The sequence below is a fragment of the Magnolia sinica genome, chromosome 9 (genome assembly GCF_029962835.1).
Source record: "Magnolia sinica isolate HGM2019 chromosome 9, MsV1, whole genome shotgun sequence".
NCBI classification, from domain to species: domain Eukaryota; kingdom Viridiplantae; phylum Streptophyta; class Magnoliopsida; order Magnoliales; family Magnoliaceae; genus Magnolia; species Magnolia sinica.
The window spans coordinates 13,293,126-13,309,567 of record NC_080581.1 but is presented as its reverse complement, the minus strand read 5'-3'; the positions used below and the strand labels follow the sequence as shown (position 1 = coordinate 13,309,567).

The following is a 16,442-nucleotide window of genomic DNA, read 5'->3' as shown; positions in this document are numbered from 1 at the left end:
TCTTGTGAGAGACAACTACCTTCAGATTATGGTCGTGTTGTATGACTCTGAACGCTTGACCTTTTGGCAGGATATGTGTCCTCAACGTATATGTATTTGCTATTCTTTCCTATTACGAGTATGTTTTTATTTCATTACCGTACGAGTATGCCAACATGTTATTGGCTTCTTGATGGTTTATATTTGGGATATGTCAGGACAGGTGTAAATATATTAGTTAAAATAACTTGAACCTAAATTTGATCCAAAAATTGATCGGCCCATGCTTGCGAGGCCCAAGCCGGGTCCGAGTCCAGCATGCTACCCACTCTGCTAGACTCGTCGATGTCAAATGGACTCGGACCAACCAATGGGTGAGTCACTGAGTCAGTACTCACCGAATTTCATACTTAAAGCCGCTGAATCAAATAAGGCTTCGGAACCACTTAAATCATTCCCCAACCCCAATCTTGTCCACCTATCTCCCACCGTCCAAAGACTCTGAGAATCCAAGGATCATTTCAAAATATAATCTCTATAATCCCATTCCGAGGTATGTGGTGGGATTCCCGAAATCATCTAAGGACGGTGGGATATACATGTGTCCGACAACACACCACGTACAATGTATTTTCTCATATTCCATACTTTTTCTTTTTGACACTTCCACATAGGAAATGTCAACAAATAACAAAGCAACATCTTTAAATTTTCAACGTACAACTTTTTACTTTGCATGCCACCTCCATTTCTTGCCAACCTATAAAAGTATCATGTATTTACAGTTCTTTCATCACCCACATTTCTTTCATATCTTCATCTGTCTATACACTGAAACTTCGGTGTAAACCCACATTCCATACTCCCTTTTATCATCATAAACCTCTTCTAATCCACCTTCTACTACGCTAATGAAGGAAAGCTTGCTAGCATTGCTCATTCTCATCCCATGCTCTCTAGCTATCCTCAATTCGGCCCATGGTAGTGGTTTCACGCCGAAGAACTGTGCTTCGGAGTCGTTGGCCGTTGTCATTCCACGCCGACAATCATTTCATGGTTGGAATTTTTAATTTATTTTATTTCTTGCATAAAATACCATTTTAGATTAGTAAGGTTGTCAATGGGCTGGGCTGGAAATTGGGCTTTTGAGACAGGACTGCTTAGGGCTGGGCTTTGTTTAAGAGCCTCTCAGCCTAGCTGGCTGGGCCCATTTATGATTTCTATGCCACTTTTGTCATATCTCATGCATCATGAGGCATACTTAAATAAACAACCCAGATCTTGAACAAAAGTGGATGGTCAGTGTTAGGATCTGGTTCTGAGTAATCATCATGATCTGTACTGGGTCTGTTTGTTTTGGCCTGTCATGGGCTGGGTGGGGTCAGGGCTAGATTTTACTTTGTGGGCTGGGCTTGGACTGACCCAAACTAGTCTGTTGACAGCCATATAGATTACCATACCCACAAATGGATTTTAAATATTTTAAATGTAGATATTGGTGATTTTATGCACTGTGTATGCAGTAGATGACATGTGAGTACATGCATTTATACATGTGTTATACAGATAAATTAAACCATTCAAATCATGGGACCCACTCTAGATTGGCGATGAACCTAAAGTAATATTAATTGGATGGTTGTAATTTTGATTATGGAAATTTTGTTCGTTGAACTCCAATGGTTGATTATTTTTCATATCCATTAACCGTTGATAAGTTATTGACTAATTGACTAGTTAAGGCCACATACCCAAATGTGGCTCAGATCGAACTAAACGTCTTGTGACTTAGGCACCAAAATATATCCATTAAGACTGGATCTGTGTAGATCGGTCGTCTATCTAGCCACAAATTATAAAGAATTAGGTGCTTGGCAAAGGAGAGGAATTGTTCTCATAATGTGTTCTTTTAACCTTCAGAGAAATGATTTTCAAATAAGTGCATGATAGATTACATTGTTCAACAATAATACATTATTACTAAAAGTGATAATAGTAATAATATGAATGTAGGTACAATATTCAACTAATAATAGTAAAAAAAGAAGTAAAGAAGGATAGCTAATGACAATTTATTTATCGTATGATAAAATACAACACTTTGTAGGCAAGAAGGTCATCAGACATGAAAGACTGATTACTTGCTGAGTTGACTTCATAACCAGTTGGTCATTGTAGACGATAATCTGTTCGTCATGCAACTAAGTTGTGTTATGCAAGATAATTGTGGTTCGCGGGAAGATGGTTGTTTGCTCATTTCTCGATTGGCTTCGTAACAAGGTGGCCCTTGGGACGACAACCTATTCATAATTTAGAACTGGGGTTCCGTGGCAAAATGGCCGATGGTGGATGGATCTTCGACAATCCTTGCATGGCTGGGCAGTTTATTCTTTTTCCCGCATGGTTTAGCTTCATGGTTAAATGATCCACCATTCATTACTCAGGAACCTACTTTGTGGTCGAGAATTTCTATGGGGGTGACAACTTGTTCGTCGCTTCAGGTTGTCACTCCATGGCACAAATAATTGTGGGACCAGTTATGCATTTAGTGCTTGGAACCTCAAAGTTGTCGTGATTCGGTTACCTTTATCTCTCGATCATACCGTGGCAAAATAGTCGTGGTTAAACAGAAGTTTGTTCATCATTTAGATCGAACTTTGTAACAAGATGGTCGACAAAATCTCTGGGCATGTGGCAATATGGCCTGGCCATTTGTTTGAGACCTAGAGATATTCCTATGTCTGATGATGTGATCGTGGACATAAGGTGGCAAGGTAACTAATTCTAATCTAATCAATATGAGTTGGTTTGTAACATGGCAATAGCTAGTAGTGAAGGAGTTGGAACAATAATTATGATATGTGTACATAGAGACGAGGGATAGGCAACATGATGTCAAAAGAGTAGTGTGTGTTTTGGTAGTGGTGTGAGACCTGAGCTCATCATTCTTTGTTGTATTTATAAGCTTGAGAGGCAATTGTTGGAAAGTATTTCAGTATCATGAGAGATTAAGCCTACGGTATTGTGAGTGATTTTCTATAATCTTTTCGTAATTAGCTGGCTTGTAGCTAGCCGTGCAATCTCGTGTAAGTCTCTTGAGCATTTTTGTAGGTGCAGTCTTTCCAACAAGTTACATGGTGGTGCATATCATTTCAAGCCATAGAAAATATCTTCTCTAACAAGTTATGTGTTTCTAGAGGTGGGCATTGAGTCGAGTCGGATCGGATTGAGTCCAACTCGACTCGGTCCGAAACTTTCAATGCCCTGACCCGAACTCGATCCGATATAGGACTGAATTCGGGTGCTCTGACTCGATCTGATCTGTTGCACTGTTGGCCTGACCTGAACTGAGTTCGACTCGGTCAGGGAAACCGAGTCGGATCGGGTTGGGTATGGTTCGGATCGAATCCTCTGTTTCAATGGTAGACGTTCAACCCCCCACTACTTTTTACAGTGTGGACCACTCGATCTTTAGATCAATCTTATTTTTCGGCCCAAGCCTTAAGACAAGCTTGCCAAATGGATGAACGGTTTAGATATAACACACACCTCATGGTGGGACCTACAAAACTTGCTGACGTTAATACACCAGCTAGCCTGGTGTGTTGGTACACCTCCGCTTAACATACAAACGTTGAGAGGGTTTACCGGTTACCCTCCCATTAAAATATTCTTGATCATTTTTTGAGCCCATCGAGGTGTGATTCACAAATCCAGACCATCCATTATGTGTGTCCCACTTGGATGAGGGGTCAAACCAAGTTTCAGATGCATCCAAATTTTAGGTGGGCCCCACAAGTGCTTTTATATATTTTAGGAATGTCTTCACATGATTTTAGATGGTATGGCCCACTAGAGTTCCGTATACAGCTGATTTTTGGGATATCCTATAATTTAAAGGGGACCCATCAAATGCACGGTGTTGATGTTCGACACACATCACGGTAGGGCCCACACAGCTTGACCTCATGGGAAGTTCCCATGAGTTCGACCATGCAGAACCATTTCCATGTCTTTGTGTCAAAGCTCGGTGCTCGATGCACCTCGAGCCATGAGCTGAGAGGAGGGATTGGCTACTCCCTTGCCACTGGCCAATGGCTGATGGTCAGTGCTTTGTGGACCCACTATGATGTATTTATTTCATCCATGCCGTCCATCTATTTTTCTAGATTATTTTACGGTATTAAACAAAAAATGAGGTATATCCCAATCTCTAGTAGACAACATTACAGGAAATAGTGTTGAATGAACATTGTACAGATCGGATCCCGGATCGGATCGGTTCGAATTGGCTACTGATCCGAACTTGACTCGATGTATGGTCGGATCTGAGTGGGCCTACTCGATCTGACCCGATCCTGGCCTTCGGTTCGGATTAGATTAAGCCCAGCTCTATGTGTTTGTGCACACCCTCTTAAATCATTACCTGATCATTCATACCTTACCATGTGTAGAAGATAATTTGCATTTATTGCTTTGTCGACGTTTATTGCTTTTTTGTTTATTACTCCTTTTGAGAGATCTTTGTAATCATTGCTTAATAGTCTTCATTAGCACCTTAGCTTTGAATTAGAGTTTTCAATTTCACCGTGTGTATGTGGTAGCTCCTTATTATTATTTTTTTGTCCATGATTTACTCTTGCGATATGTGTCTTATGCCGACAACTAACTTGAGCTCTCACGATCCTCCTTTATCTGGTTGTGATGGCCATCATTTGTTGTCCGTCTTAACAATTTGTTTTGTCATTTTAATGGTCATTTTCACTGTTTTAAATGCCATAAAAATTTCTTCTTCATGTCAATTGAGATAGCGCTACCACGTGGCATCTCTTAAGCTGTTTGAGTATCAGATCGGATGTAAATAGATTTCAATACAGTTATTGTTCTACAAATCATGTAAAAGTGGGGCCCACTATTTGGACGGTCTAGTTTGGAGTTTTGCATATGCCATTTGTCACAGAGTACATGAGTATCATCCATCACACTACCTGAGTATTGAAGTTCTTCTCAAGCCTGCAGGGCTCATTATATATACATCATATCCAAATACAATAGCTACAAATCAATCAGAAAGGTGATCGTGTCAATCAATCGAAACCGATGGATTGATAAGAAACTCCATTAATTGACCAATAGTAAAAAAATCGGGTGCCTTGTTAACCACTGATCTCTGGAAATTTTTTGGGACCACCGTTCTAACCTTCTCTTAACTGTCCAAAAATGGATGATGGATCGGATTATTATGAACTTCTTGTGACTCTTTTAGAGTAGCCCACTACATGAACGGCTCATATCCATCACCAAAGTGCACAAATCATGGATGATAAGAACCTGTAGCAGTATAGCTTTCTCATTGCTAAGCAATGGCCTAAACCATTATGTTAATTTTGCACCATTTACAAAACTCATCCTCTTTAGTGGCACCAATGTACATTTTCTGGACCATTCAAATAGTGTACTCTGTATCTCATTGTGGATGAAGCATATACTAAAATCTTACTGATCAATCCATGCCAACCATTCAATTAATGGCCACAAAATGGATTATAAAAGTAAATTAGTGAGAGGACCAAAATTAATGAGAAAAGTCAGAAGATTAATATTACTTTCTCAGTGTGACTTTTAGGTTACTCTCCCATAGTTATGGTTGGTTCAGGAGCTTTGGATGGACAGGAGGTTTTGATACATACCACCCTTCCTTTTGGTCAAATAACACCCCCTTAATGCATTTTCCCCCCAAATAATACCCATTTTCCAATATGTAAAAAATCACCCTGCCATTAATTTTGGAAGGAAAAACTAACCATAATTATGTTAAAAGATCTATTTTAATAACAATAATATCACCCCTCTCTCAAATCCTTACTTGAACGGTTGCTGTAACCTCTCCTCTCACTCTTGTGAGAAGCTTAAACCCTAACTCAAACCCTACCCTTAGAGCTGCAACTTGGGTTCAGATTAACCTGAACCGGAACCACCCAACTCAGGTTGGGTTGGGTCGGTTTGCCAGGTCATTGGGTTGGAAAATGCCAACCTGATTTGAAATTGGGTTAGGTTTGAGTTGAGCATATTCAAGTTAGGTTGTGAATAATTACATGCATTTGGAAAGGTCGGGTTGAGTACAAAGGAATTCGGGTTAGGGGTTAGGTCTCTTTTAGGTTAGGTTGGACTTAAGTTGACCTTTAACCTAACCTAACCCACTTGAGTTTCACCTTACCTACCATCTCCAGGTTTGCCTTTTGTTTTTGTTTTGTTTTGTTTTTTTTTTTTTTTTTTGTTTTTTTTTTTTTTTTTTTTGTTTTTTTTTTTTTTTTTTTTTGGTTTTTTTCCATTATCAACAGTCAACTATAATGATTCTAACATAGTTCCGTCATGCCTTGATGATAGATGCTAATCACTAAGTGGTTTTTAACCAAATATGAAAAATGGCAATTATTATATGGAAAAACCAATGGTGGTGTGTTTTTTAATTCTTTTTATATGACAATCACAGGTTTAAATGCGACGGTTGGATTGAATGGCATGCGCGAAGAGTTCTCGATCAAACAACAACAAATTCGCAATGCAAGGGTGATTCCAAGAAGTGGGGGCAACGCTCTCCGACGCCCACCCGAAATTCTCCGTCGCCCATATGGCAGAGGTCATAGTGGTGCATCCACCATACAAGCATATAAATTTCTCCCCATCTCCCATACATTAGTGCAAGTCAGCATTGCATTGCTACTTGGTTTGATTTTCTTCTTTTGATTAGTATCATTAGTTATATTCTACATGTAATTGAAGAATGTAGAAAACTGTTTTACTAAAAATGGTTCGAAATCATTCTACAATTAATGGATCAACAGGTTTTGGGAGAGATGTGTCTTAGGAATGAGAAATGATCGGATCCTTACTCATGCCTCAGTGGTAGACTCACAAGAGTTTAAACACAAGGTCAAGTAACTATTGTGGTGAAATCCCACTGGGTGGTGTGCGTGGGTATATGTGGTGTGTTAAAAAAACTGTCTTTGTTCGATGAGAAAAGGCCCAAGACTGGTGGCCAGGATCTTCAAATCTTAGGAGATTTTTAAGGCATATATGGCCCATCCAATGTGGGCTGTTGATAGACCACTTTTCTGGATTACCGAACTATGGGCCCTACTCACTGGAATTGAAAACCCGAGTAAAACTTTGCAAAGCCTACTCAAGGTTCGATTCAAGCATTATAAAATACATAAAAATAAATAAAGATGCAGCAATGGTCAAACTCGAGCAGTGATTAGCAACATATCCACATCTCCTCTGTACCCACCTCTGAATGGTAAGTGTTATGGGGAAATGTGAGTAGACCTGATAAGGACTGACTCAAGCAAACTGGATCGATCAGTAGGGCCTCAGAAGGAGAACATCGCGACAAGTCTGGCCTTGCTTCCGAACTATGATTACAAAACTAGGGTTACTGGGGAGAGACAAACGGGCCAATCCGAACCGAGCTCTTGTTTAGAGCCCTCATCCGAAGAACTACGGCCTTGGATCGGCCGAGCCGAGCTCTTGTTTGGAGTCATCATCCGAAGAACTACGGCACTGGATCGGTCGAGCCAAGCCCTACTCACATCTCGGAGGTTGGAGACATACTCCAACCATAAGGTCGGACCAACAGCTCAGGAAATTGAGTTCCGGAACCAACCCTAGTATGAACGCGGCCAAAGATCATGCCCCATTAAGGCATACAGGAGAGTGAGCTGGCACATGATCTAAAGATAGTGGCTGACATCTTCGCACGTGCGACATCCGCTTGATTGAGCAAATCGTGCCGAGATTGATGGCCATGATCCCATCGCCTCATGGGTATAAATACTAGAGGAACCCATTACAACAGGTACGCAATATCTCATACCCTCTCTCTACATTACACAACTTAGACCCAGATTCCCTAGCCTGATTTAGGCATCGAAAGGTCCCCTGTTAAAGCCAAGGTCTCCTTTGCTCACCTTTCTGTGTAGGTCCAGGGTTCGTTCAGAGTCCACAGCATTGAGTGGAGGGTGGTCCAGATTTTGACCTCAACAGTAAGTGAGATAACAATGGAGGTTTCAAATTTAAAATCAATTCAAATTTGTGATTTTATCCCCAAGAGGAAGCCCACACAAGAATCCCTTATTCGCATGTATAGACCCATTAGTACCATACAAATCCCTTCAATGAGATCCCGTATGAGTAAGGAATCCTTGTGTGACCTAAGTCCTCCATTCGAGGCCTCCTATTCCTAGATCGACTAGGCCTAGGCTCGATTCATGAGACCTAGGCTTCTTGGCCGCCTTTTCTTCATTATGATAAGAGGGCCTGCTCCTTTTCATGGTACGCTCTCCCGAATTAGGTGCTTTCATAGCTGTATTCCTTTTGTTATTATAAATACAATCTATTCTTCTTAAAAAAAATAAAAATAATGATCATTGTGTGACCTAAGTCTTAAGAGATGCCTTATTAGTACCAACTTGGGTTTCACTGGAAACTTTTCTCCAAGATTTAAGGGATATCTTAATACCCAAGTTGTTTGGCATTTTTAAGATGATTTCTTATCATCACACATAGGGGTGTACATCGAGTCGAGCTGGCCTCAGCTCGACTTGGCTCGGCCACTAGCTGACCTCAGCTCGAACTCGGCTCGGCTCAGTCCTCGAGCCTGACTGGCCAGCTTGGCTCGGTTCGGTCAGTAGCTCGGGCCAATTTGAGCCGAGTTTGAGCCAAGATCAAGCCGAGTTCGCCTGTGTAACATTTTCACAAACACCTAGATTGCACCTTCAAAATCTCATTGTATTTAAAACAACAATAATGGTTTTACAGGTATTTTATCAAACACTTTCTAAGCAACATAAAAATCAAGAAAAAAAGGGTATTGGTTTCATATACATACCTTCCTTACCACTAGCCACACTTTTTTGAGTCATTTCATTGAACACTTGGTGAGCAACATCAATATCAAAGTAATCGAGTCAAAGAACTAGTTCGATCTGAGTTCGATTCGAGTTGGGTTTGATCCGAGTTGAGTTAAGCAGGGGCCAGCTTGAACTTGACTTGAACTCACTTTTGAGCTCAAAAAATCAACTCGACTTGGCTTGAACTCAACTTCGGACCGAGTCGAATCGATCTTTTTCGAGTCGAGTTGAGCGAGCTAACCGAGCTAGCTTGGTTCGTGTACACCTCTAATCACACATTCATTTCATCATGTGGCATTTGCATACTTCATACAGTAACACATATATCAAATTACTATCGAAATATGCAGTAATGCAATGTTATGCAATGCATACGTATAAGTCCATCTATGTAAGTTACCACTTACCTATAAGGCCAATTCTTTCTTAGAGAGTTTGGATTTCTTCATCATTTCAATAATGATCTCTATTGATCTTGGGTTTATGGTCTTTAGGGAGTTTCCTCTTTTTAGTCATTGCTAATATCTAAAGCTTAAGTTAATAACTTTTCATAATTGGAAGCTTTTCTAATTTGGAACACTTGTTAAGATTAGCTAAATTATTTAGTTAAAACTCAAGATCACCAAAATGGGCCCTTGGTCGCCCAATTGGGTCTCTAATACTTAAATCTGGGCCTCAGATCGTCTTTTAAATTGAAATCTCACTTACGATCATTTCTAATCATTGCTCAAGGGATCTAATCATTGGTAGTTTGTATCTTAAGGGAAAATCTAGCTTAGAATGGTTCGATTTTAAGATCCACCCGATTTGACTGTTCATTTCCTTGATTTTTGTAGTTTTGATTTGATGGCCCCAATTAACTCTTGATTGGATGATTCGATCTAGATCTAGGTCAAGTGGATCTTACGGTCCTTTAACATAATTCCTTAATTGGTTGATTAAGTCCTTGATCAATGGTTGGATCTACTAGATTGGCATTCTAATGACCAAGATCAATTTTCTTATCTTTATTTAATTTTTAATGGCCCAGATCTAAGATGATCTTAGGGTCCCGGTTGATTGGTCACTACGACTAAGATTACAATGTTCTCGATCAATATCTAATCATGTGTGGTGAGATCTACTATTATTTTAAGTGTACGTAGTGGGGTCCATTCAAGGGTGCACTTATCACGTGTGGGGCCCTCCATCGTACCACTCACTTGTGATGGATCTACCACTTGTTTAGGATCACATATTATTCTATGGTGGGATCCATCATAATAGTTATGCATAGGTTAATCAAGTTTTCCTTTCATGATCATATGGTGGGGCCCACTCTATAGATGTACTGTATTATGTGGGTCCCACCAATGATTATGATTCTTGGCTTGATCAACAACATCTTTATCATGACAATTTCCATATTTGAAGACATGATTTAATCATATAGGTCACGATAGTGTCGTGGAGCCCACCATCAAGTTAGATCTAACCATTTGTGGCCCACCACATGATCATGGGATGATCACTAAATCCATACATTCTTCTAAATAAATTAAAGCTAAAATAAATAGTATCATAACTAAGGTGTAATCTAATTATATGGTGATGCCCACTCTAACATGGTACCTTTGTCATTCGCGGCCCACGAAGGGTCAAGATTACGAATTGGTGTCATGGGTCTAAATCCCTTACATAATATGAACGTTTGGGGAAATTTTCTCCTAGGCTACCCCCTAGGTATCCTTATCGGACTAGTTGTGGTTGCACATGCCAAGGATAACTATATGATAGAGTAATGGATATAGGACTAGATTTTACTCATATTTTTGATGTGATATCATCTGGATACCTAACAAGTCACAGAGCATACGTTTTTTGCAAAACTAGAATGCAGATGCATGTGTGCTTAGTTGACACGGGCAGTAACCTATGAAGGCCCAGATCCAAAGTCCATTAAGATCTAGTAGAACCCATAGCTAAGACCTCTATGCCCGAACCGCGCAGAAGGGTTGAGAAGAAATAATAATGATGATATGCTCGTTCCACTCACATCACGTGCATTACACTCACATCCTTTGATGGTGAGCCCCCTAGGGGGTTGTATACCTGGTTTGTAATAACCTAGTTTGGTTTTGGATTGTACACTACCTTTCATAGGATGGATAAAATGGCTCAATTGAGTACTGTTTTAAAGTTGCTACTAGCCAAAAAAAGCTTCAAAATTCAGGGTTGGATAGAATATGTGGAATTGTCTTGAGATCAGAAAAATCAAAGAATTCTCAACTCAATTGGCTATTGGATAGGTTTACGCCATAGATTCTAGTTAAGGGGCCTCAGTTACGGAAAAAAGGAAGAGGTTAGGCACCCTTTTACTGCCCATGTAAAACACAGTCTCTATTTTGCTAGGCTATATGCTTTCAAAGGAGATTCAGAGGACTTCCAATAAAATACTAAGCTTTAGATATTTAACTATGGGATATAAACTGAAATTAAAATGAAAATGGTAGAAAAAAGTTTTTCTAATGAAAGCATAAAAAAGAAAAGAATACATGGGTTTCAGTTACTCCTTTAGATTATGATTTTTAGTACAGAAGATCCTTAAGAGGAGCAACTGTAGAGCATACTTTACATGGCGTCAGAGCAGAACCTACTCGCAGGTATTCAAAGTATAAACAATAAAGGATTTATTGGTATGTACGAATTGAAAAAAGGATAGATTGAGATATGATTTGGTTTTACAAATGGAAGTGGAAGATTAGAAATGTAAATATAAGTAGAAGATTAAAAATTGAAAAAATAAAGATTAGAGATTGGAATAGTAAAAGAGATCGTGATAGCTTAAGAGACGAGGTTCTCTTTTTCAAAACATCCAATGGAAATCTCAACCTTTTTCTCTCTCTTAGCCTCTAGAATGGGGCTCTCAACCTTTAGACTTTGAGGCTCTTTATCTCTAAGCCTCTAGACTTTAGGATTTAAGCATGTTTGGTTCTCCCAAGCCATAACTTCGTTTGAAAGCGAGGCTTATGCAAACCAAACTAGGTTGTAAAACTGAACTAGAGTGTAAAGGCACAGAACATACAATCCAAACCCACAATCGACAGAAGGGGCACCGGGTATGCTCAAAACTGGCTAAGCTTTAACCGGTTATACTCAAAATTGGCTGAGCTTCAACCGGCTATGGGGTGCCTAAAGTTCCCCCCTTTGGCAAAGGTTGGGGTACAACCGAATGCCAAAGCTAGTGGACACCCCACCTAGAGTAAATGAAGAGGCGATTGGTTCTTTTGCCTGCTAGAGTGCCGTGATCGAGAAGATCACTTAGTTGGAAGCTTAAGTTAGACAATTTATGAGGTTAGGGAACATGTTACAATATCTGATTACAACTCTTTTCACACCATTGATCAGCGTATGCATTAAAGGAATATGCTGGGTTGAATGTTTAAGTGGTTAGAGCCCCTGCGGGCGTGACCGTACGAGGATAACACACGTTGGATCTAGAATAATAGTTTTTTTGATGCTGCACAATTCCCTATGATTACTTGCAAGCCTATTGTTTGTAATAGGTAGTTGCCTGTACATTTTGCGGTTTTAGGATCTTCCATATTACAATAATTTTGCTTGTGTCCTAGACTAGAGTTGTCTAGATTATTCTTTAGTCATTCAAGTATGGATTTTATCATGGTAGTTTGTAAAAGTTCTTTTCACAAGTGGGAGTGCAGTTACGCTAATCCAAGTATCAAAACAAAGTATTCTGGATTTAGCCCAAGAATCCCCAGACTTCTTTCTCGGTCTTTGGTGGCATCTCGAGGATTGCTTTAATTTGGTATTTGATTCATCGACCCAGATGTAATCTTTGCTAATGATGAAACTGAGTAACTTATTCCTTGTCACCCCGAAGATACATTTATGGGGATTGAGATGTAGCTTAGATTTGTCAAGACAGTAGAATAATTGCTTGAGATGTTCGAAATGCCCCTCGATGTTGTGAGATTTGATGATCATGTTGTCCACATAGACTTAAAGCTCTTTGTTTATCATGTCATGAAACAATGTTATATTGGTTCATTGATACGTGAAGCCAGCATTTTTCAACCTGAAAGACATAACCCGATAGCAGAAAGTTCCCCATGGTGTGATGAATGATGTCTTTTTGCAGTCTTCACGACCAGTTTGATTTGATTGTAGCTGAAGAACCTGGCCACGAAGGAAAAGATCTTGTGCCCTGCAGTGTTTGTGAACAAAATATCGATGTGAGGTAGCGACAAATCATTTTTTGGGCTAGCTTTGTTGAGGTCTCGGAAGTCGATGCACATCCAGACCTTACCATCTTTCTTGGAAACTGGGACGATATTAGTCAGCCATTCTGGGTAGTTAGACATTACTAAGAATCCTGCGTTGTATTACTTGATAACCTCTTCATGTATTTTCAGGATCCACTCTGGTCACATTCTTTGTAGCTTTTGCTTGACGAGCTTGATTTCTGGCTTGGTGGATAGATGGTGCATAACTAGATTTTCATTGAGCCCATGCATATTCTCATAGGAGAAGGTAAAATTTGACAGCCATGGTATCAAGAAATTGATCATTCTATGGCTATCTTACGGGCAGAGATTCTTCCCAATGAGTATTTCCCAAGGAGTCTCGTTGGTGCCAATATTGACCACCTCGAAGTTGCCAGGTACAATGTTGCTTTTAAATCTAACTTTTCGAGGAGATCCTCAAGTTTAGAAGCCGGATCATCATCATCCTCATCCTTGACAATTTCTAAAAAAATAAGTTCAAAATCGAGTTCTGCAATGAAATCATAAATGTCAACCTCGAATTTATCTAGCTCAAAGACTAAGTGTGGCTTTGTGTTGGTGTGGTTTTGAGATGTCTTCTGATTTTTTTGGAGTGATGCATGAATATTTTTGAAATTTTTGAGTTTTTGCTGTTTTTAGGATTTAAGGCCTTTAAATTTTTTTTTTTTTGGGGGTTTTTACAAATGTTGGTCCTTGAGCAAGATATCTTTTCGAACCAAGGGCTAACATGATTTGGCCTAAGCGCGCATGTTTATTTGCATAGGCATTTTTTTTATGGCCAGCATTGTTAGGCGTTTGGCTAGCCGACCCTGTAGTCATGGAAGTTGCGAACCAATTTGGGCCTTGTACTCCCTCCCCTCTAGAGATAGGGCCTGCGAATGCATTGGGTGGATCGTCTCACCATGCCTAATCATCATGATGAAACAAACACTAGGGTTTGAATCTGTGTTAGATGGAGCATGCTCTTATTCATTCCTGAGGACGTGATGTTCTTAGGGTTTCCGTGGTTGTGGTGGGACCATGACAGAGGTCCAATCAATATGAGGTAATTAATACCCTTGCCCCTTGTCTGTAGGGTGAAGTTGAGGGAACAAGAGTGTGACCCTCATCTGGCTAGATGGAATCTAAGAGATTGAAGCTGGGTTTATGACTTGGATGATTGAGAGTGTAGCTATGGTTTAACTGAGTGGAATCTGGATGAGTGAGAGTGTGGTTGTGATTTGGCTGATTGAGAGTGTGACTGGCTAAGTGGAATCTGGATGAGTGAGAGTGTGTGACTGTGATTTGGCTTAGTGGAATTTGGATGAGTGTCCGGATTGAGGATTCCGACAGTCGTGAACTAGACTGGAGTGAAGGGAAGATGGTGACCTTCTTGCAGACCCTTCCATTTTCTTTTGTGCCCTAAGGTAGCAGTTTTGTCTTGAAGGAGAGACTCATATCCTAGTCATGCCCTTCCCATTCTTTGTTGTAGTTCGATCACTTTGGCAGTGTTTTGGTTCTCACATCGGTAGTTCTCAATTTGGGGTACGTTCAGTAGGAGAAAAAGCGGGACTGGTTCAAGAGAACTAGCCATTGACACATGGTCCACTGCCTCGAATAGTAGCTCTAACATAGATTGTCTCTCTGTAACCCAAACATCAATGACTGAAATGCTAGGCTCTCCTGGATAAGTTGACTTGATGAGAAAGAGTTACTTAGGATCTACCAGGATGAATAATACCTTGTCGTTGAAGATGTATTTAAGTCTTTGATGGAGGGTAGAAGGGACGGCGCCTACCTTGTGTATCCATGGTCTACTAAGGAGAATATTGAATGATGATGGGATGTCTAACACTTATAAAGAGATGATAGACCTGTCTAGACCAATATGCAATTTTAGGTCGATTTTCCCTTGAGCTTGCCTTCGGGAGTTATCAAAGGCTCTGACATTCATGTCGCTTGGTTTGAAAGTGGATGAGTCCAACCTAAGTACGTGGTAATCTGAAGTGGGCAAACGTTGAGACTTGAACCATTGTCAATAAGGATGAGCGAGATGCTACAATCCTTATGAGCAACGATTATGTTCATGGAACGTTGACCATGGTTACGGCCTTTAGGTGACAACTCACCATAAAAAAAGGCGATGGCTTCGGGGGTGAGGAGTTGACCTATCATGTGTGCGATGGTTTCAGGTGGGGCATCTTGAGAGATATGTGTGTTGTTGAGTATTTTGACAAACATCTCTCGATACGTTTGGGATGTACAGAGGAGTTTCCACTGATAATTGAGGTGGAATGGTTTTGAGCTGAGTTGCTACATTGAAAGTGTTTTCGGATTTGAAAGCTATACCTGTGAAGGGTCCTCTGAGTATATTGATCTCTCCGGGTGCACTGCCCATTCGGATTTATGTTCCCCACCTTTGTGCACTCTGGGTAGTGCCATGGGACTACCTTGTTTCTATAGACTGGGACGACCATTCCCTGAAGGATTATAGGAGACTATAGTGGTGTAGGTGTGTGTTGGAAGGAAACTAACGCCTTATTATCTAGTTGTGGCGCTGGGCTTGCCCCTAGCAGGACAAGAAGCTATTGTGGGTGATCAGATTGAATTGAATTCATTGGCGCCGACTCGTGTGGCTTGTTGAATGGGGAGAAGTTGATGTAAGATGGTGGTCATGGTAACCTTGTGCTCTATTCAATTATATGAGCTTGCTGACATGGGCCTGGCTAGCGGCCTTGTTGCCATCTGTGTGCCTACTGTAATTTCGTGACGTGCTATTGTCCTTGTAAATGGCACGAGATGGTACTATTATCACCACCAAAGTAGCGGTTTTCTCTCCAAACTTGCTTCCGAAACTTCAATCGCCCAGTGGGGGCTCACAACCTTATTGTGGATTGGGCTTTGGAGTTGGTTAGGCCTATTTCCTAAGGGGTTCTAAGCTCATAAGTCATCGCTTATAATCTAAGATAGGTGCACGGTGTGTTGGGGTGGGGTGTCTACCCTATATAATGAATTGATTAATGAGTTGTTGCCGATCTCCCAACAGATCTCCCAGTTCTATCCGATATTAAAGAAGGAGAAACCACAAAAATATCTCTTGTAGGGGCCAGGATTTGGTCTAAGCCATCCAAGGAATGTGCCACACACTTGATGAAGGGCATGCACACAAAGCGAGTCGGAGATGAAGAGGTGGGATATTCTAATAGTGGCTTGGACATGTATAAGTACAATACTCCACCATTGTAAATGTTCATGTGTACCTTACTATGAAAGTACTTGTTTACATTTC

At 40.4% G+C, this 16,442-nt stretch overlaps 1 protein-coding gene across 1 annotated transcript; it reads left to right on the top strand.

The window, feature by feature from the left end:
• Positions 1-790: 790 nt before the first annotated feature.
• On the top strand, positions 791-6,901 carry LOC131256144 (uncharacterized). The gene is made up of 2 exons (XM_058257193.1): positions 791-1,035; positions 6,473-6,901. The coding sequence occupies exons 1-2, from the start codon at positions 891-893 to the stop codon at positions 6,724-6,726; spliced, it is 399 nt and encodes a 132-aa protein (XP_058113176.1). The 5' UTR covers positions 791-890; the 3' UTR covers positions 6,727-6,901.
• The last annotated feature ends 9,541 nt before the right edge of the window (positions 6,902-16,442 follow it).